The sequence below is a fragment of the Lipophrys pholis genome (genome assembly GCF_963383615.2).
Source record: "Lipophrys pholis genome assembly, chromosome: 2".
Lineage (NCBI taxonomy): Eukaryota > Metazoa > Chordata > Actinopteri > Blenniiformes > Blenniidae > Lipophrys > Lipophrys pholis.
This window is the reverse complement of record NC_137636.1, coordinates 14,313,213-14,339,508: the sequence shown is the minus strand read 5'-3', so window position 1 is coordinate 14,339,508 and position 26,296 is coordinate 14,313,213. Positions and strand designations below refer to the sequence as shown.

The 26,296-nt window shown below is 39.7% G+C and overlaps 1 protein-coding gene across 1 annotated transcript in view; it reads right to left on the bottom strand.

Annotated features, from left to right (window-relative positions):
* Window positions 1-956: 956 nt before the first annotated feature.
* Window positions 957-26,296, bottom strand: part of cpne7 (copine VII) — a gene marked incomplete at its 3' end in the record, with an annotated part of 28,456 nt that continues 3,116 nt past the window's right edge. Inside the window, exons 4-17 of the mRNA XM_080491613.1 lie at window positions 23,414-23,596; window positions 23,056-23,130; window positions 19,455-19,529; window positions 15,009-15,092; window positions 14,843-14,932; window positions 14,560-14,658; window positions 14,283-14,369; window positions 13,785-13,844; window positions 13,029-13,162; window positions 7,465-7,519; window positions 4,803-4,854; window positions 4,407-4,540; window positions 2,266-2,502; window positions 957-1,106 (exon numbers count right to left, since the gene is read on the bottom strand). Coding sequence (XP_080347739.1) covers window positions 957-1,106; window positions 2,266-2,502; window positions 4,407-4,540; window positions 4,803-4,854; window positions 7,465-7,519; window positions 13,029-13,162; window positions 13,785-13,844; window positions 14,283-14,369; window positions 14,560-14,658; window positions 14,843-14,932; window positions 15,009-15,092; window positions 19,455-19,529; window positions 23,056-23,130; window positions 23,414-23,596 — 1,515 coding nt within the window. The remainder of the gene's footprint in view (window positions 1,107-2,265; window positions 2,503-4,406; window positions 4,541-4,802; window positions 4,855-7,464; window positions 7,520-13,028; window positions 13,163-13,784; window positions 13,845-14,282; window positions 14,370-14,559; window positions 14,659-14,842; window positions 14,933-15,008; window positions 15,093-19,454; window positions 19,530-23,055; window positions 23,131-23,413; window positions 23,597-26,296) is intronic.

Genomic DNA, 26,296 nt, shown 5'->3' with positions numbered 1-26,296 from the left:
GCACACACACATTTGGCAGCTTGTCCCCACTGACTGACAATCACACGCTGTCGTCGTCGTTTGTTTTTGCGAGCGAGAAGTGGTGCCATTCACAGTTTCTGTTGTTGAAATCAGCATGTTTTTGTCGGTGTTAGTTGACAATGGCTCTGCACTTTGGAACGAAGCCTGTAGTTTCAGCAATAGATTGCAATCACAAGAGCATTTTCCAAGAAAAAATTTGACATTTGCACCTTGTTCCAACGTGGACTCACAGTATGTTGATTTGAAATTATTATCCACGTGTATCTGGAAATATTGTTCGTAATGCTTGTCAACATATAGCCAGATGGACTTATCATGCAAGAGAAGTAATTATAAAGCCAAATCTAGTAATGTAGCTAATGTAGCTAATGTAGATTCTGCTGATATATTTATCTTGAAAAACCTTTGCCAGTGTGTTCAGGTTGAGTAGTTTGATTTTAATTGCTCTGTACTATACAGTTCCTCTCGGAAATTGTCTGCGCAGCGGGAAAAGAGTCATTAAAGACAAAGGTGTGGCACTAAATTTTATGGGCAATCTGGAGTGCGATTGCCGCTTCCAATCGATGGATCAGCACAGACGAATAGACCTGCATGCATCAAAATTAGTGTGGGAAAGAAAAAACTAACTACAAACTTTATCACCCCCTTTAGACTTAGTGATGCTGAAACAACTGGACAGTCAATGTGCACAGCCAAGGACAAATGCTCATTCCACACTGAGTAGAACAATATACAACCCCACAGTCTCTGCAGTGCTGTCCTTGTGTAAACACTTTGCTTCGAGTGAAAAATGAAATAAATGAGTAACAACACATTTAGGAGGATTTTCTCATCCATTCTCATCCCAAAATGTGTGAGGCATGCGTCCTCATTCCTTCCCAGTTTGCCAGACTGCCGCTGCTGGTCAAAGCCCGGCCACAGCAAGAAGGCAGCCATTATTCTGTAGGGGTGGCGACTGGGCTGAGGATGGGGGTCAAGCAGTCCCTCATAGGACACATGGGTGGGATGGCCTTATGGCTGTAGTACTCCACCACTTGCTTGGGCACCTCTGCCAGAACACATTTGGCCAGGGCTGCAGGTGAAGCCTGCAAAAGAGACAGAGAACAGCTGGAGTTGTCAAACCAATTATTAAATGATGTGTTATTTAGAGAAACAATAGGAAACCAATTTTTAAATGATGTGTTATTTAGAGAAACAATAGGAAAATGTTTCCTTTTTCTTTTAATACATTTTTTTTACAGTGAACAGCCTGTGGATAATGTAAGGGCTGCTTTTCTTTGTTTCAGGCTAATTAAAAGAGGTCAGTCAGGGCCAAACATTGTATTGGAGGGCAATTGTGTACGGAAGGAACGAGGCAATCATCTTTCTTGATCCCAACAGCAACATAGTAATTTATGGTTTAATTTTAATTACTAAATTGCAGAACACAGTTTTAAATTAATTTAAATTGGCCCAGGGTGGAAGACCAGTCAGGTCTGCCCCTGCATTTAATACAGAAAATCTCAAGATTTCTAACAAATTCTGTACAAAGTCTACTTGGACATATTCCTTGGTTTACAGAAGAATTTTATGTGTTTATTTGTTTGTTCGTTTAAATTTACAATCAGAATGACTGTATAGATGAGTGAAAAAAATACAAATCAGTAGAGTATCAGTGTATTTACAAGACACCGGGCCACCACTAACTGAAAAGCTCTTACATAGTCGAGACTTTCCAACACTAAGACAGGGATCAGTACCAATCTTATATGATATTTCTGATGAAAATCTGGTGAAAATCAAAGCACAATAGGAACATTATTTTCAAGCTGGAAATGTAATTATACTGCACTCTGTGTCCAGAGGAATGGGCATTTCTGTGTGTCTCTATCCACATACCTGTTTATCATGAATATATCAATGGAATAGTAAAAAAAATGTCTCTGTGGTAAATGAAACATTTAATCCACAACAGACTGCATACTTGTACATTTGAAAGCTTGCCGCTTGCATGTGGAAACAGGGACGATTCATTTCTGTGTGAGCGAATGTCTGAATCTCCTCCAGTTCAGGACGCCCATCTGTAGCGCTGGCAAAACCGGCAAAACCTGGCTCTCTAATCTTTTCATTGAACGGGGGCATGTAACATAGACAATATTCAATGTGCATGTGCATCCCTGGCATGGCAGTCAGCGGCGAGCAGCGTCGAAAGCAAAGCTGAACGTCAACAAGTGCAGACTGACAGATATTTTTAAAAACACTGACCGTTTTGAAGTCTCTGAAGGGCACAAATTGCACAATGTCCCTGAGGACTGGTTCGCCCTTTGGTGAGCGTAGGACTCCATCATCACCATCCAAAATCTGCATGTCTGTGAAGTCCGCGTTGCCAACACCAACAATGATAATGGAAAGAGGCTGATAGGAGGCCCGTACAATGGCTTCACGCGTGTCTGCCATGTCCGTCACCACACCGTCCGTGAGGATGAGCAAGATGTGATATCGCTGCAAGAAGATAAGAGCTTTCAGTGTGAATTGATCCGTGTTAACATTAACCCATTTCAGTGCCTACATGGGGTCATAAGAGAGGACACCTCTCAGTGTGTGCTGTCGTCTGAGGAAGGCTTTTCATGCTGTTTTGGTTCATTTTTCCATCTTTCAGTGAGGAGTGAAGATTATGGGGAAGATCGGGGAGGTCAAATATTGCACAGGAAACATGAGAATAAAACATGAAAATGAACAAAATACAAAACAATAAATCAAACAACTACTGCAACTCACTGCAGTATAAACATATACTTATGTAAAAGACAAAGTATTGTGTTCGTTTTCCTTCTACTCCCTGGGATATTTTTTATTCTTGTTTTAACATGAGATGCAAATGCAAGCCAAGAACAGTATATAATATTGAACTTCTCTCATGTCCACAGAAAGCACAAATTATGGAACCATGTTAAGATTTTCTACCTTTATGAAATTGTCCATGTATTAATTCAATCCATACACACACAGGTGTCATTTTGAAGTACCTTTGCCTTTGGAAACTGTGTATTAGTACCCGCTTCCATGTAAAGGGGTTTGGGTCTTTATGGCAGCAGAACATGTGGCAGCACTGAAGGTCACAGCATGGGGAAAAGATGGAGATGGGCTCTGTTCTCTATTTTTGCTCCTCTTCTACACCTGATCACAGGACACTCTAGACGTGTGCTGGGGTTGTTTTTTGTTTTGTTTTGTTTTATTTTGTCTTAAATGTCGAATGTTGAATTAGACATTTTGCTATAAGAGGAAACAAGAATCGTGCTGTGAAAATTAGTTTCAGCTGCCTGAGTTTGATCTTTTATAACAGATTCTCGCTCTTTTGCCCAGTAATGTTTGTTTCGCCACAACAGAGCAACTGAAGTGAGCTCTAGGCTTTTTGTCCTTTCACCAACGTGAACTTTTGGCTGAGGTCTCATACATGAAGAAACTGCGACGGCATATAATGAGCACAATGATCCTTAGCGCCAACAGTGATGCCATTCAGTGTCTTGTTGAAAGACACTGTGACAGATGAGAATTTAACCCAAAAAACATCTATCTGTTGATAAATGTTTAAGCATTCTTGCACAATTATTTTATTTTACTACCTGAGAGACCGTGGCCCCGAGAAGTGAAGTAACCGTTCTGTAAGTGTGTTCTTCGAGCATTAATCAACATCAAGTTTATTTGGTATGTCACTTCTTTCTTGTAATAATGACATCTTTTACCATTGAAGGGCGTGTTTATCTTCCTTCCATTCCTTTCTTTTTATGGGTAGTTTATCTACCCAGATTAAATGAACAATTACGCAAATACGTGGCACAAGTAAAAGTGTTATTGTAGTAATAATATTTACAATATCAAATGATTACTGATTTCCAGAAGGAACCTCATAAGTGTGATGTAGGCCTATCAAATGTAATTAGAGGAAATGCACTACTTTATGACCCTGCTGCAATCATTATGTCCAAGGGATTAATGAGTAATTTAGGACAATGCACAGATAAAAGTCTAGTATTTCATCTCTTTTTTTTAAAGTTACACAGTAAGAACTAAGATTTCAATCTGAGGTATAAAGACTTCATAAACATTACTCAACGGGCCTCTTCTTCTGAGGTGGTTTTGTTGATGAAATGCTCATTCACAGGGTGTGCGTATGGGATGTGTGGGTAGCTTGAACATGTGTGTGCCTGTGAGTGTGAAAGGGGGTAAAAATAATTGTCCTGGGGCTAAATCACAGTTATTTGGTACTGTCGACCATGGGGAGTCATTACTGTAAACAGTAAGCTGGACCAGAAGCTACACACTCACAGAAGTCGACAGGAGGTAAAACAACAAAGTGTCTGTATTACATCCATATATTCCTAAAAGACCATAAAGGGGCCACTCACAGAAGCATCTTTAATGTTCCCATCCCCTGCTGCCAACTTGGCTATCCTGTTAATGATCGGAGAAACGTTGGTGGGGCCATACAACTGAATCTTGGGTAGGCAGTTCTGGTATGCCTCCACCACTCCCTGGATGCCTGATCAAAAAGAACAGCAAGTAAAAGTGAAGGAAACATCAATACAGTTGCCTAGACTCCTCAGTAAACAAGCGACTATGTACTAAAAGGTGCACTCGGATGAGTCTTCCACTGCAGGGAAGAGACAACTATTTGTGACTTTGATATGTTTTCCCGTTGTCATGAAGCCGTGTTATCGTAGCAGCTGTGTACCATAATTACAAATGTTAAAATTGAATACAATCAGCATAAAGGCACAGTTCTGGTCTGTGACATTTCTTACCTTCACATTCGTCATCGTCTGGGTTGAAATTAATGGCAAAGTCATGGGACACCTGTGATAAAAGACAGCCAAAGTGTAAGATTGCAGTTTCCCCCGCTATGAAGACTCTTTGCCGAGCCATGTTTTTACTTATATTATATAATGTTCTCACATTTGATTATTATAAAATGACTCCCATGCTTTTATTTCATTGACAGTTTTTTTGCTTCTGCGTTTGTTTGCCGGCTTCAATTCAGTTTAGAAAAATCTCATTGAAAGCAACCTGAGCCAAGCAACTGCAACTGTGAACAGTTCTTGAAAGTGAAGCAGCATCTGTGAGTTAGAGCTGCTGACCGTGTGCACGGGGAGCTGGAAGCCCCCACCAGGCAGATTCATCAGAGAGACCATAATATTTCATATTGAAAAACAAATAGCAGAAATGCTTATTTAGGGCACAAACAGAAGTTTTCCTTTGGGAAAACACCAAGTTTCAGTGCTGCACATCTATTCAACAACAGGCTGCATTAACTCATATTAACAGTGACCTAAAGGATTCTGAAAAATTATGACTTTTTTTCTTTAGAAGTGGGGAAAATATGCAAGATTACAATGTTATGAATGATATTTTTATTACATCTTGAAGTTTTATTCATATAATTTAAGCACACACAAAATGGCATTCCCTTCTGTTTATATTAGCAGTATTTTTGTTTATGCTTGTTTATGCTGATGTGTGGCTGCTGCTTATATTAACATCATGAATCATCTGTTCATCACATTATGAAGTAACAAGCATAGAATGTGCTATATAGTTTAATATGTGGTTACTGCAAAGGGATTGCCGGGCTCTCTTCTTTTATCTGCACTATTCTTGCCATCCAAACATCAGATTGATGCAGTTATTCTCAAAGCTGTTTAATTGGCAAAAATAACCCCCCTCCTTTGGTTCTTCCTCTCACTAGAAACAGGCTTTTTATTTTCTTGAGCACCAACTGTCAGCCAGATCAGTGACAACTGACTCCTCTCCAGCTGGCAACTTTTTTTCCCTTAAAATTATTTCTTGTTTTTAATGTGATTAACAGCCTGAATTTAACCACTAGGCACATAGACAAGAGAAGTAAATAAGAGAATCACAGTGACATTGCAGACAAAGTTAATTTTGGTTTGTATCTAAATAAAAGACATTCTGTACAGCAGGTTTTGTAATGTAAAACATATACAAGAGGAACTAAAGCTCCAGATGATGTAGGAGTAGAGCTCGGGCATTGTACATGCTGCACTGCTGTAATGGCTTCCGAGATACTTCAGTGGGTCATCTCCAGATATTGGTGATGTTATTAGTCTCACCTTTCCTTTTTTTCTCCGCCTCCTGACAGCAATTCAATATTACATCCTGAGCTGCTGCCAATCATGCAGAGTAGTCTGAAATGGTTTCCTCTTCTCTTTTGTTTAAAGAAACTCATTTTCACTCACCTGCAAAATATGTGTTGCTTCTGTCTCCAAATAAATTGCATATATCATCAGTACATCATTTTTACTAAAGTTGGTTAAGTTGGTTATTGGTTTGAAAAAGAAGAGCTTGATTGAGAGTCAAAGTTCAACCTAAATGTAAAATTTGATGCTGGTGAAAATGTTTAAATTCCCAGCAGACTTGTCATTAGTATTTACTTGGACAAAAAAGCGGCTTGAAATATGAATATCAAGCACCACATGTACTGCAACAAAATGCAATGTTTCACATGGCTACCAATTCATACTAAGGAAAAGAATAACCTCATTTATTATCAAAATATATTTTCTGATCACCCTTCACAGGTCTATACATGATTAAGGATACCACATTTCTAGCTCACAGATCTGTAGAGCTTATACACCTGACGCAAAGGAGCCTGTGGCTTATTGAATTCACACACAGCTCATGATTAGTCCCACTTCTTAATCAATGTTCATCTGCACTCATCACACAGACACAAATGTAACTAGAAGGTTGTAAGGGCACATTCAAATATTAATAGTTTGCTTACTGGGCTGAACATCATTAAAACAATAACTATTGGCGTTTTACGAAGACACACAAGGTATTATACTGTTTTGCTGGACAGTGGCTACGCTGGTGGATTGTGTAAGTAACGTGTTTCAGCCATATGTATCTGCGTCTGCTCATGCACGCACACTTTTCACATGTCGGATGTGTGCACGCCTTTATGCACACGCGCACATTCCCTTCACATGTCAGATATCTCCCTGGGGCTCTATCGAGGATCGCTGGTTCTCAGGGTCCAATTTGCTTGAACAAATGCTCTCACACTCAGGAATTCTTATGTAAATTGAGCATCAATACTCTGCGGCTTTTATGTCATCGCAACATGATATTTTCTCAAGACAAGTTGATATTTTGAGACAAGGGCCTTATGAATAAAAATACACGTAGTAATTAGTTTTAAATGTGAAATTTTGACAGGATGACAAATTGTGTCATAAAATGGGTCATGGATATCGACTTGAATAGTGTAATGTTCCAGAGTAGAGGAAATACCAGGCTTCAAGAGGAGCACATGAATCTGCAGCATGCAATATATCATTCATGTGAAGGAAACGTTGGTTTCTAGATGTGAATTGCAAAACTGAAGATTTAGTATGAACAATAAGAAGGAAATACAGAGATATGAACTGATCTACTCACCTCATAGTTGGGAGGAATTCGAGCACCAAACCCCAAGGCAGAAAATCGTTTGTCACTGAAACGATAGGCAAATTAAAAAGTGAAGAATTAGTGTTGCTGCGGTCCAATCAGGGTGGCTCTTGACAGCAATCAGAAAAATATTAGTGGATTTTTCATCTGTTTATATTTCCAAGGGCATTCTCATTGCTTGTTTGCGTTTCATAATACGCTAAAAGCTTGAATTCCAGTTTGAAAATGATCCCAGTCTTTGCAGCCAGAGCTTAAACCTGCACAAGCAGCTTCAAAGTCTTTAAGCTCTCCATTTATTGTAGCATACAATGTTGGGAAGTGTCCTTGGAGTCAAAGGCCAGGGAGCACAGTTTTGTAAATAGCAAAATAATTTTGTGCGTGAAACAACAGTCCATTTAATAAGATAGCACTCAGTATTGACTCTACAATTGTATTTTTGTGTGGATTTTAAGCATGAAAGCCATCGCTGGTGTGCTTCCAAATCATTTTAATGGATTGAAAGAAGTGTCAACATGTCCACTAAAGTTAATGCAACATACTGGGGTGTTCATCCAGATGAGAAGTCGGTAAGGTGCCACTTGGGATGGTGCCATTTCCCAGTTTACATTCTTCATGTGATAATAACAAGTGAAACGGTTGCCTCCGACTGTGCTGCTTTATTACTGTTGTTAGTCCAGCAAAGAAAGAAACAAGCTTGTTGTCATGTACTTCAACCAAGGATCAAACGAATATCAAGATGTACACTTCATTTACACATTGGTGCAAATTTACTTTAGAGCAGTCACGCTGTTTGCATACCCAGTAGCAGTTATAAGTGTTGCTCTAAAGAATAAGTTGTCTGAAGGAGTGTTGTAATTTATGCCTACTAATGACAGCAGAAATAACAATTATTTGCATATTGGAAAAAGATGTACCTTTTTTTAAATTAGACAGTTCATATATGCAATCAGATTGCAGGACACTGGTGAAATACACTTTTAAATATCATATGAGGACATATTATACTGTATGTCTAAGCAGATAACACTTTGTTCCTCCTTTATTGCATTTTGGACGAGAACCAGAGCTGTCAAATCTTATTTTCAGACACAACTCTGACTGTTTGCCTACAGACAGCTTCCCTGACTGCTTCTGTTATCGCCATCATTTACTGTACTTCCTGCCTTCACGAACGACAAAACAGCCCTAAACTCTAGGCGATCACACACAAGAGCCTCATTTTGAGCCTCAGATCTCAAAGACTATGTATTGACTTCTTGGGGCTGTTGACAAGTGTTGATTAGGGAGTTGTTTGTCCACTCACAGTGCCTAAAAACAAGGTTTGGTTGACTATGATGGGTGTAGATATTCACTGATATAGAATATTCTCACTTCAATATGGTATCACTGTGAGACACTGTCAGGTCACACTGTTTGACATTAAGAGGAGTCATCAACTCTGATCTGAAATTGAATATTCAATTCAACTTTATTTATATAGCGCCAAATACAACACAGTCATCTCAAGGCAGGTTATTCAGGTGGCTATTGTCCATATAAACTGGGTTGCCTGAAGCAAGAGGAAAGTGGCAGCCTTTCTCTCAGTCAGCTGACTTGTGTTTGTATCTTTTGCTATCCTAAATAAAACCTCCTGTGCAGCGTCGAAACCCTGACTCCTCATCTTTGGCCTCACAAAATTCCACAATATTCAGAATCACTGGCAGTGAGATGATTTTAACACGAACAGAGTGAGCAATAACTCTGCAAGTGTTTGTTGTTCTTAAATAATCAATAATTAAGAGCATTGTTTGCAGCATATATAATACTAAAAGACATGCTAATATTACATTCTGATAACAACTACAGTTCCATCCCAAGGAACTCATTGATACAAACAGATTTGTAAGTGTTGCTCTGCAATTTGAAAAGCATGAATTCGGCAACAAAACCATCAAAAACCTCTCTGAATATATTAAATGGGGAATTTTGAGTGCATACTTTCTTACCACCATTAGTCTCTGTTATAAACAAACAACAAAAAAGACAAAGCTATGAATGAGCCCAACTTGATTCGTTTTAGTGAACCCTCTTCACAGGCTCTTGCTAATGTGTTGGACTGTATCCAGACATAAAGACACTCAGGTAACAATGATGCACCTGAATTGAATAGATTTCCTGTCCGATAGCTACTGGAAACCGGTATGAAAGTATGGAAAAAATATCTCAACTCACCATCAACAGTGACATGTTTTATAACTGCAGTTTTATTCATTTTCCAGAAAATAGGTCCCATTCATTTAATACAGGTTTTAACTCCCACTATTATTATTATTATGACCTTTGAAACACACTGAGTTTTATGACTACTAAACAACCATCAAGAACTAATCAGGACTTTGCTATTATGTTGGTTTCACCATCTCTGCAAAAGTAGAAAAAAAAGTTGTAATACAAGCAGGAGAAGGTGGAGGGAGTTACTCAAAACTGGTCAACTTCAGTCAAATGGGTTTTCTTATTACTGTTAATGAGGGGAAAAAAGTAAAAATTGTGAAAGTCATTATCGTGACCCCAGAACTTCGGAAATCCTTTCATAAAATGTGTCCTTGGAGCTTTTTATATGGCACCTTTTAAAAATGTCTTAAGACATTATCAAACTCAATCAATCTGAGATATGGCACAGCACCCAGCCTTGGCAGCAGAACAGACAAGTAATTTTCATCATGTGAATTCTTCTGTGAAGATGACGGTGGCCCTTGTTTTCTCACTTTGTCAGCACACGTGAAGAGCCACAGGGAGATGTGCCCCATATAATAGTCCTCTCAGCAAGCCAAATGAGCCGCTACCCACACAGACAAAAAAAAAACTGGTCACTCCAGCTCCATAATGCACTCCTCTGCAAGAACTCTAAAATCCCACGTCACCTATATTCACTAAAGGCTAAAAGGCTTGCTTGCCCACGTTTTACTCCTCAATAACAATCCCAGAGTAACAGTGAAGGCCTGCCTACACTTGTGGTCATTGTTCTCCCAGAGGCATGTTTGCATGTATGAAGCTGATGAGCATTTACTGTAACATGAAGATAATTTTGCTACAAGGATGAGCAGCTATTTTTCAGGCGTTTTTTTTTTTTTTTTTACTTCCATTTTCTCCAGTACGATGTCTTGAATGCTATAATTAGCCAGACAGTGCTCCCCTGATATTAAATAGGAGGATCTGCATAAATCAGCTGTCAGGGTGTTAATCCTCATCTGACTTAGATGCGACAGATGACAGAGTCTTCCTCTGGAGCAGATCATATTACTAATGTGCTTTTCATTAATCATCACACACCTGCAAGTGTACACACTTGTTAGCAACTTTACAAAAGTCCTAATGAAAATAAAGTAGAAAGAAGGTTTTTGGATATCAAAACCTCGCTATTACATCAGCTGTGTATTTAAATTCACAAGAACAGCAGTTCTTAGATGAAAATATCTCATTTAGCAGCCTTCATGCAGCACCTCCTCTGTCTTTACATCGGATTCTACACCAGGCTGTTATTTCTCCAGCCATAATGCTTCCCACTTCTTTGTGAAGTGCCTGCGATCCCAGTGTCAGCCCCCGTCTCTGCATGTGTTCGTCTGGGTAATAAGCCTGTGCGGAGCTAAGGAGGGCCCGTCTCTGCAACAGATGCTGTGGAGAAACTGTATCATGAAGTTATCCACAGTAAAAAGCACATGCAGTGAGAGCAAAGAAGCTGTGACACTAATGCCAACAGTAACACACTATGTGGAGCAGCTATTTTTATGACCGTACTAAAGCCAAAAGACCCCCTGACATTTAGTATGTTTGCAATAAAATGAAACAAACAAACAAACACGCATTCAAATTCACACATGCGGGCAATTAAGAGTGACCGGTTGTACTCAAATACATGTTTTTAAACTATGGGAACAAACCAGTGACCCAGGGAAAGCTTGCAAACGTTCAGATATCAAACATGACGGATATCGCACAAACGAGTATAGGTGACGGGATTCAACAGGAAGACATCACAGTTTGCGAAAAAAATACAACGAAAGCAATATTATTTACTGGTAGCGGCACTGTTCCCGTAAACAGAGTAGTGGATGTGTCGAAGAATAACGTGAAGCTGCAGTCATTGTAATCTCTGACGACCGACAGGCTTCTGCTAACATCAGTCTGAAGAGAAACATTGAGGCAGACAAGGCTTCAGATCTCGCTGCAGGATTATCGTCATTAGTTGCGGTGGTAGTCATTTGTTGCATTTTAAGATGCAAGAAAATTCAAAACAAAAATACAAGCCGCATAGTGAAGATATGGTTTTTATTACTGTACTTCACATTAGGAAATTATAGCAATTGAAAGTAGATTCCTTGTTTCTATAACATACGTTTCCCTCAGCTCTAGAGCAAAAGGAAACATTTGGTGTAGTTACTTGTAGGTCATTATCATTTCACTGTGATTTGGCTCAGCCCTGATCAACATGCGGCTTCTGAATGAGAATGGGTAGTAAAAAGGTGGCAGTGTTTGCAGTGGCACGCTGTTGGCCTTGTGGCGCATCGTATCGAGTCTTGAACTTGAGTATCTGAGACCTGGAGTCAAAATTCTGATTAAAACCAGCCACAAGTCTACGTATGGTGCAAGATTCAATAGCAACACTCGGTTAAAGGAAGCAAATAGACAAGTAATCAGTTTGTACTGAGTTGATACCAACGAACAAAACACTGACAGTCAAGCAGAAACTCACTGCACATGCAGAATACTTCATACACTCACTTGAGTTTGTTAGTGTGTGTTATAACAACAAATTTGTTTTCTTTAGTGGTAGTATTTGCTGAAACAAAAATCAATATGTGTGAATTGTGACTTTGGTAAGCATATATTTTATAATTTGCTAATAAATCTCCACCAAAAGGCTGTCAGCAGCTGACATGCACACAAAATTTAAATGCTCGTGGATGAGAAAGGTCAAAAGTCCTTCTAACTGACAGAAAGATAGACAGATTGATGGATATTTGGGGAGGTGAAAATGGCCATTAAAGGAGTGTTTTCAGAATATTGTGTCAGTGTCCTTGACCGCTGCCTCCAAGTGACATCTTCAGTCCTAAATTAGTCTCATGCATTAATAATACAGAGGCCAAATTTGCTTGCTCTAATTTTTCAAGGCGCAAACACTTTTCTCGGTCTTTCCTATATGTGCAGTTGAACACGCATTAAAGCTAACTGAATAGTGTAAACATGATGTGGATGGAGAGAATTCATAATTAAATAGATTTTCAGAAGGTAAAGGATCGCTGGTGGTCAAGCGTTTGTTTCTATCAGCTTCCTTACAAACTCGAGAGTAGAAATGTAATAGCCTGTCTCATTCTCTGCCATTCTGTATCAGTGCTTCCAAATGTCCATTATATTTCCATTTTGCTGAGGTGAGGAGTTACCCATTTCAGGGAGAATCGGTGTGATTCCACCGAATAGTATTGAAAACGACACTGCGCTGCCCAGACTCACGACAGGACACACGGGCAATGCTTGTGAGCACCAAAGAACCTTTTGTAAAGTACAAAAGATTGACAAACCTGTCGTAGTCTTGACAGATCTCCCCAACCGCTATCAGCGCCTTCAGATATTCATTGGGCTGGTACGGGTTGATGTAGTGCAATGAGCAGCTGTTCCTGGGGTCTCCATTGGAGGCTGTGAAGTCAATGGCAACCTGATAGAGAGTGTGCAACATCAACCAGGGATCCACATATTTGTTTTTCTCATTGCACTGCAAGCGACTGTGAGAGAAAGAGCTTGAAAGATCCACAACAGCACCATGAATTATACAATGGGAGGTAAGAAATTTCTTTACACCCACATAGGCTGCAGCAGCTACAGCTTCCATACACAACAGATCTAAGCAGCTAGTTATTTCAACGAGGAGGATGTGCATCGAACCAGCAGTCCTCATGATTAATATTCATTGCTTTGGTAATCCAGCCAGAGAGTGAGGATGAGCACTACAGAGGGCGGACCAAAGGGCAGGAGTTGAAGGTTTGAATTTATTCCATGAAGCTGCCTACGACAGGACAACTAACACACAAAATATGATCGAGTTATGAAATGAAGAGAATTATTTTTTTTTTTAAACCCCACCGAACCCCGCACGATCATAAAACCCAGAAAATGTTTACCATGGCACCGACCAGCAAAGTAAATAACATGCCAAAGCCGGTACCAGCAATTTAACTGACGTGTTGACTGAAATGCAAACATACTGTGTTTCAAAATGAACAGATAAGCAAGAGCTCAATAAAAGCAAAGCATCAACAAACACAGACTGTTATACTTACCGTAAAGTGAATTTGACATCCTCCCATGATATAATCTAAAAAGGAATACACTCTGTGGAGCTGCAGGGATGAGAAAAAAAAGGAAATTTTCTTTTAAGTGAAACCTCAGCAGTGAAGTTTGGGTGCGAAAGCAAATGCTCTGCTATGCTTTCAGAAGCATTTGGTCATTAAAAGAGAATTAGCCCAAGAAATCTGCTGACTGTAAAGCGTATAAACATGCTGTTATGTATCTTGTCAAAGCAGTGGAGGCTACAAATGTCCTTGGTGTAAATATTAATGAAAGTCTTTCATTTTGATGGATAGTGGGAGGAATATACGGAGATCATTTCTTTGTACAGAACAAACAGGTAGAGAGGCATTTATGATGGGAATTAATTCATGTTGATATATGCAACACAATTTTGATTCTATATTTCAACAACACTTTATTCGGAATGAAAATGCCATCAGTGTGGGAGAAGAAAAGAAAAGGGTTGTTTTCGCAGAAAGAATTCCTACCTTAAGGTCAGTGAGACTGACAACTCCTGAATTTTTATAGTTTCTCTTCTTTAGTTTGTACTTGGGATTCACACAATCCCACGACACCTTGAACAAAACAAGTTGACACAGAACAGAAGCAACAGCTTAAGGTGTTTTGATTACATGAAAATGCCTCAAAATGTGTCTCATCTGTCATGGATTCCAGCAGAGTATTTACAAGACGCACATTGGAAACGGATGAAACAGTTGCACGGCTGTCTCCCCTCAGCTCTGCTCCGCCTCTCCTCTCACTGACCTTATTTCCACTGGAAATTTCCTGCATTTCCCTGAAAGTGGCATAGAACTCGCCGATGAAGTCGTGCTTTCCCCTGGAGTCGTAATCCCACACGAGGCACTGTGGCACACAAAGATGAGAATGTTCACTCACCTACTCTGCGGTTACGCAAACGCTTCACTGAAAACGAAGCTGTTTAGACGGGAGCCACTACATAAATCAAAGAAACACTTCCTCATTGTTGATTGTTGATGATTTTCACCTGTGTTATTTGACAGATTTATAGTTTTAAGACATTCCATACCTTGATCTTTCGGTCCTCATCACAGCTGCACAGCGATATAAGTGACACTTTGAAGGGTTCCCATACTGGATTCAGGTTGTTTTTAATAACCTGTTAAGGTATGAGCACATTAGTTGCTTCGTTTCAAATCAAAGAGGGATCGTTGAGTGAGTGTGGTGAGAGTTACCTCTGTTCTGTGCACAAGCTGCTCAGTCTCGTCGTCATTTATTCGGTATATTTCCAAAAATGGGTCTGACTTGCTAAAAAGATCCTGCAGAAGCAAAACGATATCACAGATTAACCCGACATCTCAGAAACAATGAGTTTGCTGAAGATTATGAAGTTTAAATACTGAAAGATATTTTATTCATGACCATAATCTTAACATCCATTTGTAAAACAGCTGTAATTCAATTTATTCAAATGTTTAATATTTCACTGTCTTCTTTTTTTTTTTTTTTTTTTGCCTTGGCAGAAAATTTTACAGAAAATAAAGCTACAATATAAATCAATGAGACACAGTAACGCTCTTGATTTTCTTTGATCTGTACCATAATGTTTAAAGCTCTAGAGATTTGTGTTTGTCAATATTTACCATGAAGACTCAGTGTTTGGGTAATTTTAACATTTATCTCAGCCTGGTCCAGATGACTCATGTGACAGAAAGCTAAAATCTCTCCAAATGGCTGTTGATGCTGCTCTATCACTGCTGATTGCAGGAGGGGTAATTTTCTCCATGATTAAAGGTCAGGGAGACACAGGCAGAGAATTCACAGCACAGCACGGCTGCATTTTTTGGCACAGAAATCATCAGTTCAGAATTTCATAAAATTTTATAGGACTCCAACTCCTACCAGTCCCTAGTTATTACAGTTTTTGTTTCTCAATCATTGACCTTTTTCTTGAAAAAAAAAAAAAACCCTATTGATGTGCTATTTCCACCGATACAGCTTTCTCTGCTGCATCTTCATTGGTTTCTTCAGCCAATATTTGAATTCTTACCAACAGAGACTTTAAACACTGTATTGCCCTCTGAGTTCTCAAAATGCAAATGCATCTGAAATAGCACCAGCAGTGAGCAGAAATTACCATCATGGATACAAATTAACAGTATTTATGTGTCCATTTCTACCCTGAGTGCTCAAAGCACCTCTCTTTAACAGAAACAACACAAAACATTTAGCATCCGTTAAAAAAAATCTGTGTCCACCGTAAATCATCCCTGAGTTTCAAATACAGTCGCCAGAGAGCCGAGGCTACACTGATTATTTGGGTCAATTGATTCTTCAGGCAAGCGCACAAATAATTACCGTCTGTACATCTCTGTTGTGTGTGTGACTGTGGTGACTGGGTGGTAGTGGTGGTGGTGGTGGTGGGGGGGGGGGGGGGGGGGGGTCTGTGTACGCCGAATGAGACAGTTAAGGATGTATTTCCCGCCACATTAGCCAGATACATCTCCTGAGGGACAGGAGCAGAGAAAGAGAGCTGTAGCATCCTCTCTTTTGTTGCCACGGTAACCAGTAGCCACTGGCACCGTTGCCCCGTACTGACGAGACACACGTGTCAAAATTCACTCTCAGCCTGACAATGATGGTAATGTTAATCATCGCCAGATTCCACAGCTGATCACATGTTTTAATGAAGCCCGCCGTACACCGACAACTTTCCTGTGACCCTTCAGTATTTACTGCGGGCTGCGCTGATGATACGGTTCACCAGCAATAAGAAACAGTTGTCTGTTTCACTCACTGTCTATCGTCCTCATGGGATGTAGTGCCTCACGCAAGTGGTCTGTCGCAGCTAATTTGTATTGTTCCTCATAGACGACAACAGAAAAACATCTGATCCCTGACACATCCAGAAGTTTTGGAATCTCAAACCAGTTTCTTTCATCTGTTTGAACACTAAATATGCCTCACGGACCATATTGTTGTGGATTCATGATCAATATTTATGTTTTTGCGTCCGATCAGCAGGTTAACCTGGCTTTAGAGGCTCATGATAAAAAGAAAATACTGAAAGCTCTTGATAAACAGTAGAACCCTAGGAAATCTGCTTTATGTTTATTTATATTTGTATCCACCTGATACATTCAGCAGGGAATTTCTTACATTTTATGATGTGATTGGCTGACAAGGATCTTTTTTTGTGTGATAATTTATTTATTTTTTCTAACACATCTGCTCGGCAAACTCATGTGCTAAACATGAAGACTCAACACATGAATACCAAGAAACATGATTGCATTTGGTCAGATTTGTCTAAGGAACAATCGTCTTCTTAAAAAAGAAAGAAAGAAAAAAATCTTTGCCTGCTGTAAGGATATTTTACATTTTAAACAAAATGTAAAAATAATCATAGACTTGAAATGCCAACACATTATCAACAAATCTGTGTTTATATGCTTCCATCAGCTTTCATCGATTAGTTTTTCTGTATTTTCTGCACTGCAAAAAATAATATAGTAATACATAACATGCGTCTATTTGATAAATAGGCTGCTTATTACTTACAGAGTTCAGTGAATTACATGTGATAAATAATCCGGCATTTATCCTCAGCTGTACTTATTTTCCAAAGTCCCACGAATGCATTTTAAATATCCTCCAATCCAGATGTATTTTAATCGATTGTGATGAAGAGGTGTGAAAAGAGAAAATAAGACCTGTTGGTTGTTCATGTTTTAAAGGTTTTAGGGAGGCCATCCAATGCTACTTTCAAGTGCAACTCAAGATGAGCTTTCTCCTCGCAGTACTTGCGCACTATTCAACTGTGCACAAAACCTCTGAATTTAACACAATGAGGACAGTTTATGTTGTGCAGTTTTATCGAATCCTGACCCCACAGGGGCCGCTGTCCTTCATGTTTTAGTCGTGTCCGTGCTCCAACATAAATGAGTCTAATGAATATGACATTAACAAGCTTTGTCGGAAAGCCTGAATACAAACTGACCGTTACAATGAGGTGTGTTTGAGGAGGGCAACGTGTAAAACATGTTGGACTGTGACCTTCCAGCAGAAACGAGCAACTCGTGGCCCGCAGGCCACATGCCCCCCCCCCCCCCCCCCCCCCCCCTCATCTGCCTTCTTGTGGCCCACTTCTAAAAATGGTGATGCAAGGAATAAATCCAAAAAACAACATTTGAACCCAATATAATCTGCGGCTATTCTTTCGACATTGGAAAAGTAGATGCATTTTAAGGAGAATTTTAATCAATAAATCTTATCTTACCCATTCAGTTAGCTAATCAGTTTACATTGGAAGCTCCAGTTCTCATACATTGTGGGATAATCAGTTACAAGCTGGCCCTCCGTTTTACAAGACATGCATGAAATAATTTCTAAAGTTGCCTCTTCTTTGTTGTTTACCTGATTAGACACGCTCATATCTAATGAAAAGTCAAGATGCTATTTCACATTTAAATGAGTGCTGCTTCTTCAGTAAATCACTCCTGTCACCGCCGTCATCTGAATGAGCAGAAGCAGCTGAGGAAATGTTAATTCTAACTCTATTAGTGACAGAAAACAGTGCTCACGCCATGTTTGTTGTTGACTTGTTTGCACAGATGGTTCAAAACTGAACCAGACTTCAATGGAAAAAAAAAACCTGTCCCGAGCATTCAGTTAGTTTTCCTAGTTTATACGGAGCAGGTTGTGTATGCGGTGATGGAAAAAGCAGCAGAGAATAAAGAGTGAAAACTGTTCCTGCATGATAGAACAATCAGTGTCTGCATCCTTGTTTTGAAACGCTCGTCTCTCGTAAGACGGTTTCCATGCAAAGAGATGTCCATATCATATAAACCTTGAGTGTTTGTTAAGAGTAGAGACTCAAGTATAATTGGAGCTCAGTGCTCATTGCTGCAAAAGAAACACTGTTTCATATGAATGTGGAGAATTTTCAATGGCAATTATTTCCGTTTAAACAAAGTCAATAAGATTCTCAAGAAAGTTGACATTAACTTACTACTTCACCTGCAAACCGCATATATATATAAACCATCATATGCTGTTTCAATTTCAAAGATAAATGCATGTCCAGAAAAATGAGAAAGAAACAAAAAGAAATTCATTACTCAATATAGCCTGGAGTTTACAAGCTGACCCATGAGTGGGGAATCTTGTGGCTCAATCCTGTGAACACGCTGTAACTTCCGATCATCAGACTGGTAACTGGATGTAAGCTCCCGCTGTCTTTTTGATTGAAACATGCCTTCAGCAAAATGTGACTATGTGCGATCAGGAGCAGCTAAGGTCAGAGAAAACCCAATCTTAAAGTGAAAGCAGCAGAATTCAACAAGTCGTACCCGACAGTTCACCTGACTTGAGATGCACTCGACTGAGATGTAATCCGTGTGTAAGATTTTTACAAATGATCCACTCTTCCTGAATTACAATGATGGTTTTACTATCATTATTGTCAATACTGTATATTTGCAGCTATATATTGGTATCGAATAAATCATAGTGGAAAAGAAAATCATCTGTGTGTCACTTAGGGTGAAGCATTGTTTCTGCTTTCTACTCTACTGTGTCAGTACACTGAGTGCATCGTATCATCACAACCAGACATGTTCAGCACCGCTAAACTCCTGATAAAGCAGCAGTGTTGATGTCAAAGCATGTGCAGTACTCACTTTATCGTCAAGCTTCTTTGCGCGAAAAGAGAGCTCCACATATCCATTGTTTCCAGAGATTTCCTCAGCATGCACCTAAAAAGAAATGAGATTTGTGGGTAATACTTTGCTTTTCAGGCTCTCCATTTCTTGTTCAACATTACTAAACCCAACCATTGGAAACGCTTTGCAAAAGTTTGAGGCAGGTGAAATATTATACTGCTTATCCATTAGGTAGTACCTTTAGGAAGGTCCACCGCTTAGGAAAACAACCACACCGCCTGTGTATTATATCAGCCTTTCTGCATCAAACGGAATGAGTAAAGGGCGGTCACATCAAATAGTGATTTCTTTTCTGCTCATTTACTTTGTAATTTGCATAAACTGATAAAGAATAAACAAGTGACACATCACTTTTGAAATTCACAGCACTGGCATGCATTTCTGCAACACCGCCTGGCAACAACTGGGAGTGTCACTCCGTACAAAACAAATGTACGATTTTTGTGAGCATTCAGACACGTTGTCTGCTCACTGTAATCATGACACTGAGATGTTTTTTTTCTTACTTTCAGAAATCACTAGGGTCAGGGATGCTCCCCTGTTGCTTCAGTCTTGATTAAACAGTAAACACTGATGATGTGACTACTGATTCTCTCAGCCATGTAGGTTATGAGAGTTACTGTGAGGCAGCGAACCGAGAAACACAATCAGCTTCGTCAACAAAATCTCAAAAAGTTGTACGAAAAACAAAAATCGAAACTGTCACGCGCACAGTGTGTATATGTAAGTGAATGGGAATGTAAAAGTTTTACCTACTCATGGATTCAACTTCTCGCTGTAAATGCAACAGCAAAGTTATGTAACAGCTGGTTCTCTGAATGGCTGTTGTTGGCTGTTTGGAGTTGTTGTTTTTAACGTGCTGTGTTGTTGAAAAAGAATAAGTTCAGCCACCTTCTGCTGCTCCCTCTGTGCAGTCTGGCCCACTCACAGAGCACAGACGTGTGTTCTCAGCTACCCTGCATGAAACTGACTGAAACCTCACATCAAAGTATAAGAACCGAGGCAATGCAGAAAGCCTGGCCACGGCTCAACCAAACCTGACAGTGACAACGGGCAAAGTAGGAAACCTTTTTTTAACCGGAACAGCTTAAATCAGGGGTGTCCAAACTCGGTCCTCGAGGGCCGCCATCCTGCATGGTTTTAGGTCTCTTCCAGTTGCAACACACCTGATTGCAATGAGGGGCTTAGCCACTGGGCTTTTTCACAAGCTTGATGATGACATCATCATTAGATTCAGGTATGTTGATGCAGGGAGAGAACTAAAACATGTATGATTGAAGCCCTTGAGGACTGGAGCTGGACACCTCTGGCTTAAAAGTTTAGAAACACTGAGAACCTGGTGTGTGTGCGCGTGTGTGCGCGTGTGTGCGCGCGTGTGTGCGTGCGTTTGAAATTCTGCTCATTTGGACACTGAGGTTGGAGATTTGGGCTTTGGGCTATATTCAGGATATGTAAAGGTTGTCCGATCAAGGTTAAGTAAGGTTCTGTCTCTGTTTATAAAGAGGGCTAAGATTAGGTGTCACCTTGTCATAGTTAGCGATACGGTTTTCACTGTGAGGAACACCTCCCCAAACGTAAGACAGAAATATTGCCTTAGCTGAAAGAGACAGGTGCATGCAGGTGGTGTTAAAACAACATAACATTAGTTATTTTTGTTGAGCCTTTGATGCTCAAGATGGTCAGTGACGGCGGCGCCTGTGATACAACTTTAAGGACGGCCTGTGTCAAAATGCAGCCGTTCACTTCAAAATGTGCTCTCCTCCTTTGGGGCGTACATGTATTTTAATTGTAATCTGACTTACACTGATTGATGATATAAATACACCCCATGAATTCGATATATCTTAGAGCAGAAATAGAATTTTCTTCAGTCCACTAGTCACAAAATGCACAATTGTTGCACACAGAATAAATATTTCCTATATACTTCCTGTTTACCTCATCCAAATAAGAGATGGAAATATGACCTTGTCGAGGAAGCCTCATGAAAAACTAGTACTGCTGCCGAGGGCAGAGCCTTTATATCTACTCAATTCAGCTTGATTTAATACATCTCTAAATGAAAAGCAGTATGTTACGCGGTTTAGATGAGCTATTGTTCCTGCACTGCATCAATCAACTTCTTGTATTTCTTTGTTTTGTTCGATAATGGTGACTCAAACTGTAATCTTTCAACACAATGAAGATGGATGAAGGTACACCCACAAGCATGAACTACATAAACTGGAAAAAATAAAGCTGTCACCTTCAAAGTGAAAGAAAATCAACCAATCTGCATGTGTCATGAGCATGTTAGGAACAGCCAAAGGACCATATTTGGACCCCAGATAAAAAAAAACGCCCAAGTCTGCTCTAAACAGTTAAACAGATTGTCACATCTTCAGACAGGCATTTTTTTTCAGCTGAAAACCACTGCATGAGCTCGACACCTCCAGAAATCATCATCTGTGAACCACAAGCAGAATAAATGAAGGCCAGTGGGCAAGAAACTGCGGAGCTTGTTATCGGTGCACAATTAGCAAGTCAATGTATGTATGGGCTTGCATCAGTGCATATGACCTCAGCATCTGGACGGGCATTAACTCTACTCTACAATCCTCTCGTGTGAATTTCATTGTGATTCTGACATCTAGCAAACATGGGATTTTTTTTCTTTCTGGATCTGGCCTTCAAATCTCACTGAAAATATTTCTTTGTTTCTCGTCATAAAGAGAAATACAAAAATAAAAGTTCCCAGCTTGTATATGAGAATGTGGCTGACTTTGGGTAGAGACGCATACTCTTTCAATCACACCAAATACCTTTTCTATGAACACGGTAACATCTGTATTGCACCACACACTCCAATGCTACCCTTACTCTGAGTTCCAGAGAACAACAAGCTTTGTGTGCGCAGACATCCATTAGGAGAGGACGCTCTCCTGTGTAGTCACAAGCAAGGTAGAGGGGTTATTCCACAAACTAGAGTGAAGCGCCGCATCATTTGGCTTGTCATGTTTAATATGTTCTCACCACTGGCTTGTTAACAGCAAGATGTTGGTTAATGAACCAACATCTCCTTTTCTTTCCACATTTGACACATGAGTTTTTCTACATGCATCATTTCGTCCCTACATGTGGATTTTCTTGCTTTCTTGTGTGCGTATTTGCATATTTAGAAGGGACGGCTCTCCGCATCATTAGAAATGGACGCGAGCTTAAGGAAAATGCTTAGAAAGGATGTGTGCATTGATCCCTACACGAACAGAACATGGAAGCATGAATTCTAATGGTCTGCTGAAGGTAAGCTGATTTCCTCCTCATCATATGCTAAAGGAAAACTGAGGTAATGTTATGATACATTCAGCAAAACATTAACAGAATGTGAGCCCATTATGGTGCCTGAGGGTGAAAAGCTCTTGGACAGGCAAAATCTTTTTGAATAAAACTAGCGCAATGCTGCTTCCCATCGATTTGCCATCCAATGTTCCTCTATGCTCATCCACTTTCTTGATGTTCTGCAGCCCAAACAGTTTCATTCACTTCAGCAGGGTGGTAAGAGAAATGCTGAGAAACCTACTGTGATGGTGGATTTGCCTGCATATTTTCCATACTTCAACAACAAAGGCTTCACCATCTTCTTCTGTGCCACAATCTGCAAAGAGCAAGATAAACACCAGGTTGGCCTTGAGACACCATCAGCAGTAAATCCATACAGGGACCTGAGGGATCATCACCGGCTGCTATAAGTATCAGCTGTTTACTCTGCCACTTTAAACGGCACATGCTGTATATATTCATATAAATCTACTGCTATCATCCTTTTTTTTAAATTTAAACAAAGACTGTCGGGGCACAAAACTCACAGAATTAAAATCCAGGATAACAAGTCACTATTGTTACAAATCAATAAAACGAGACAAGCAACAACCGCCTACCTGACCAAGAGTGCACTCCACCCCTCCCAAAAAGTCGTCGTCGCGGGTCCCGATGCTGTGGGTGCCATGGATGTCGTAGACTTCGAATCGCAGCTTCTGAACCTCCTCAAAGTAGTAATCCAGTGAGAACACTTTAGCAAAGACTGGGTGCAAGTTGCTCTTGATCACTTCTGTCCTGTCCAGCTGAGAAAGAAAATACTGAATAAGACTTTGAACCTTCACACAATGTAAAAGTGATGATACAATCATTATCAATTTCATTCAGACAGTAAAACTTTGCTATGTTTTAGATTTATTATAGTACATATAACTAAGTATTTGAAGCCTTTTTGTTGAACTTTTAGTAGTTTTTGCTTTTCAAAGAAAAAACGAATCTGAATAAATAATAAAATCCATAATTATAATTATTCCATAATTATCATGATTGAAATTGTATTGATGAAATGAACAAATCAATGATATTTTCAAGATGCACCTGTTTCAAGTAAAGTTAATGACCCTCCAGTTTCTGAAATTATAACAAAGTAAATTGTTCATCTATCAGGCTCCACTCTTATTAATCCATCTTCCAGTTTGACCTCAAAACTTTTAAGATCAGGCTCAAAACTTTCCTTTATTATCATGCTTATTGTTAAGACTGGCTCAGGTCACCCTGATATATTTTGTTTAGACTGTTGGGAGACAGAGGCCTGTTTGACAACAATTCGCTTCTATCCTCTTAGAACTCTCCAGGCATTTATTCCGTCACTGCAAGTCATTCATTTTATATGTTTTTTAGGGCAAATTCTGAATTTTGTGATAGGGCACAGGGGTACTAAGATGGAAGCACACAAAAATGATCAAATTTAAACCACTTTGATGTTTAGGCTACAAAGTGGAAATAAACTTGAAATTGTCCAGTTGGTGTATCTAATTCTGCATCTTGTTTGTGTTTCTTACTGTAGACACATGGGTTTCCCCCACACTGTCCAAATACAAGCTTTTAAAATTAGTTAGTGACGCTAAAATTGCCAGAAGGTGTGAATATGACTGTGTTGCTGTCTGCTTCTCAGCAATGGATTGGTGGCCTGTGCAGGGTATCCCGTGCCTTTGCCTATTGTCATCTGCGATCAGCTCCAGGAACTCTGAATTAAGATAGAAGTTCACTTATTGTTGTTGTTCTCGGTCCGGTTCTTTAATTTTAATTAAATTGTCTTTAATTCCCACATTATTATCCTCTCGACAGCCAGTCCAAGCAGAAAGCTGCCGCATCTTATCAAACAGGGAGCCTTTAAGAGAAAACTCAGCTTTGTCAAAATGACAACAATTATACAATTTTGTTTTTGTGATATAATATATACAGTATCTAGAAAAAGGCCTTGCAGGATATTTCTTGTGATACTTATTTTGAGAAACACCAGAATATATAAACAGGCAAATGTTATTATATTCCATCAAGAAGATGAAATAAGAGACGAATGGCAAGCTCTGACATTTAATCTTAGCACAGAGAAAGGCGTTCAAGCTCGTCTTTGACTGTCTGACAGGGAGAAGCTGAGCTCTCCCCAGCCCCATCTGCTCGCCATGTAGGATTTAGTTCTCCGACAGCTCCATGAACTGCCCAATTTGTCACAAGGGCAAATCATCGTTTAAAAAGATATTGAAGTCTACACAGCTTCATGTCATTTAAAATGACAAAACCAGTGAAAATATGCATCTGAAACCAATTTTCTAACTGCTTATGTTGATGTTTCAAGGCTGAATCTATATACTATATACTGAAACCATCTGCCTCTTAGTGGACTTGACCTTACTTAAAACGGAGAAGGCTCTGAGAAGTATATATATATATAGATATATATATCTATATATATATAGATATATATATAGATTATATATACAGTATATATATAACTTTGAGGAGTAAAAGCAACAGAAATGAAAATGCAAACAGCTGCTTTTGGCCTGTAGTTGACATGCAGGTGTACATTATAAGGGGAAAACAACTGGCTAAGATTTGGCCTCCTCAATTCCATTTACCCCAGATCCTCTTCATTGTCTTTCCCTGCCTCCTTCTCCCATGTCTCTTCGTGCCATCTGGATGGACAGATTTGATTTGAGTCTGATGAGTCCATTTATTGATGAAAGCTAATCAGAGCTACGTAGGATCGGTTGTGTCGACGTCTGTGACGTCTGTTCATTGTTGGTATGGCGCCAGAACTATGAAGAGATCCCTGGCATCGAGGATTGGTGTCTATGATCCGGTCCTCTCAGGTAGAACAAGTATTATCTGTGTAGCTTTATCAAGACAAACCCATGTAGCTGAGGTTGAAGAACAAACAGAAAATTCGGATTGGACTTCAACTAATTATCACCAAAGGGCAGGGGAGTCCGGGTCACATCAAACGAGCGCACAGCGTGCCAGTCGACGCTGTCATGTCATCTCCAGTCTGCCTTTGAGTTGAGATCGTGACGAGGTGGTGAAATAAGGCCAAAAAAAAGAAGAAGAAAGAGGAGTGCCGTTCGGCTCTATTAGCACTCGGAAGTTCACTCTGGCCATCTTTCGTGTGCTCAGGGTAAAAAAAGAGAGGGTGACATGGTAGTGAAGTGAGTGGGCTCTGCTTCTTACTCAGTTGTTGACGTAAGTAAACAATTTGCACAAGCAATGGTGCCTCCCAGTACTGAGGGAAGTGACAGCAGAGTATTGGACAAACCCTGTACACTGTCAGGACTGTCAAGACTAGGGTGGATGGATGAATGGAAAAACAAACAAATAGAGTGAGGGAAGGACAGATAGATAGATAGATAGATAGATAGATAGATAGATAGATAGATAGATAGATAGATAGATAGATAGATAGATAGATAGATAGATAGATAGATAGATAGATAGATAGATGTATT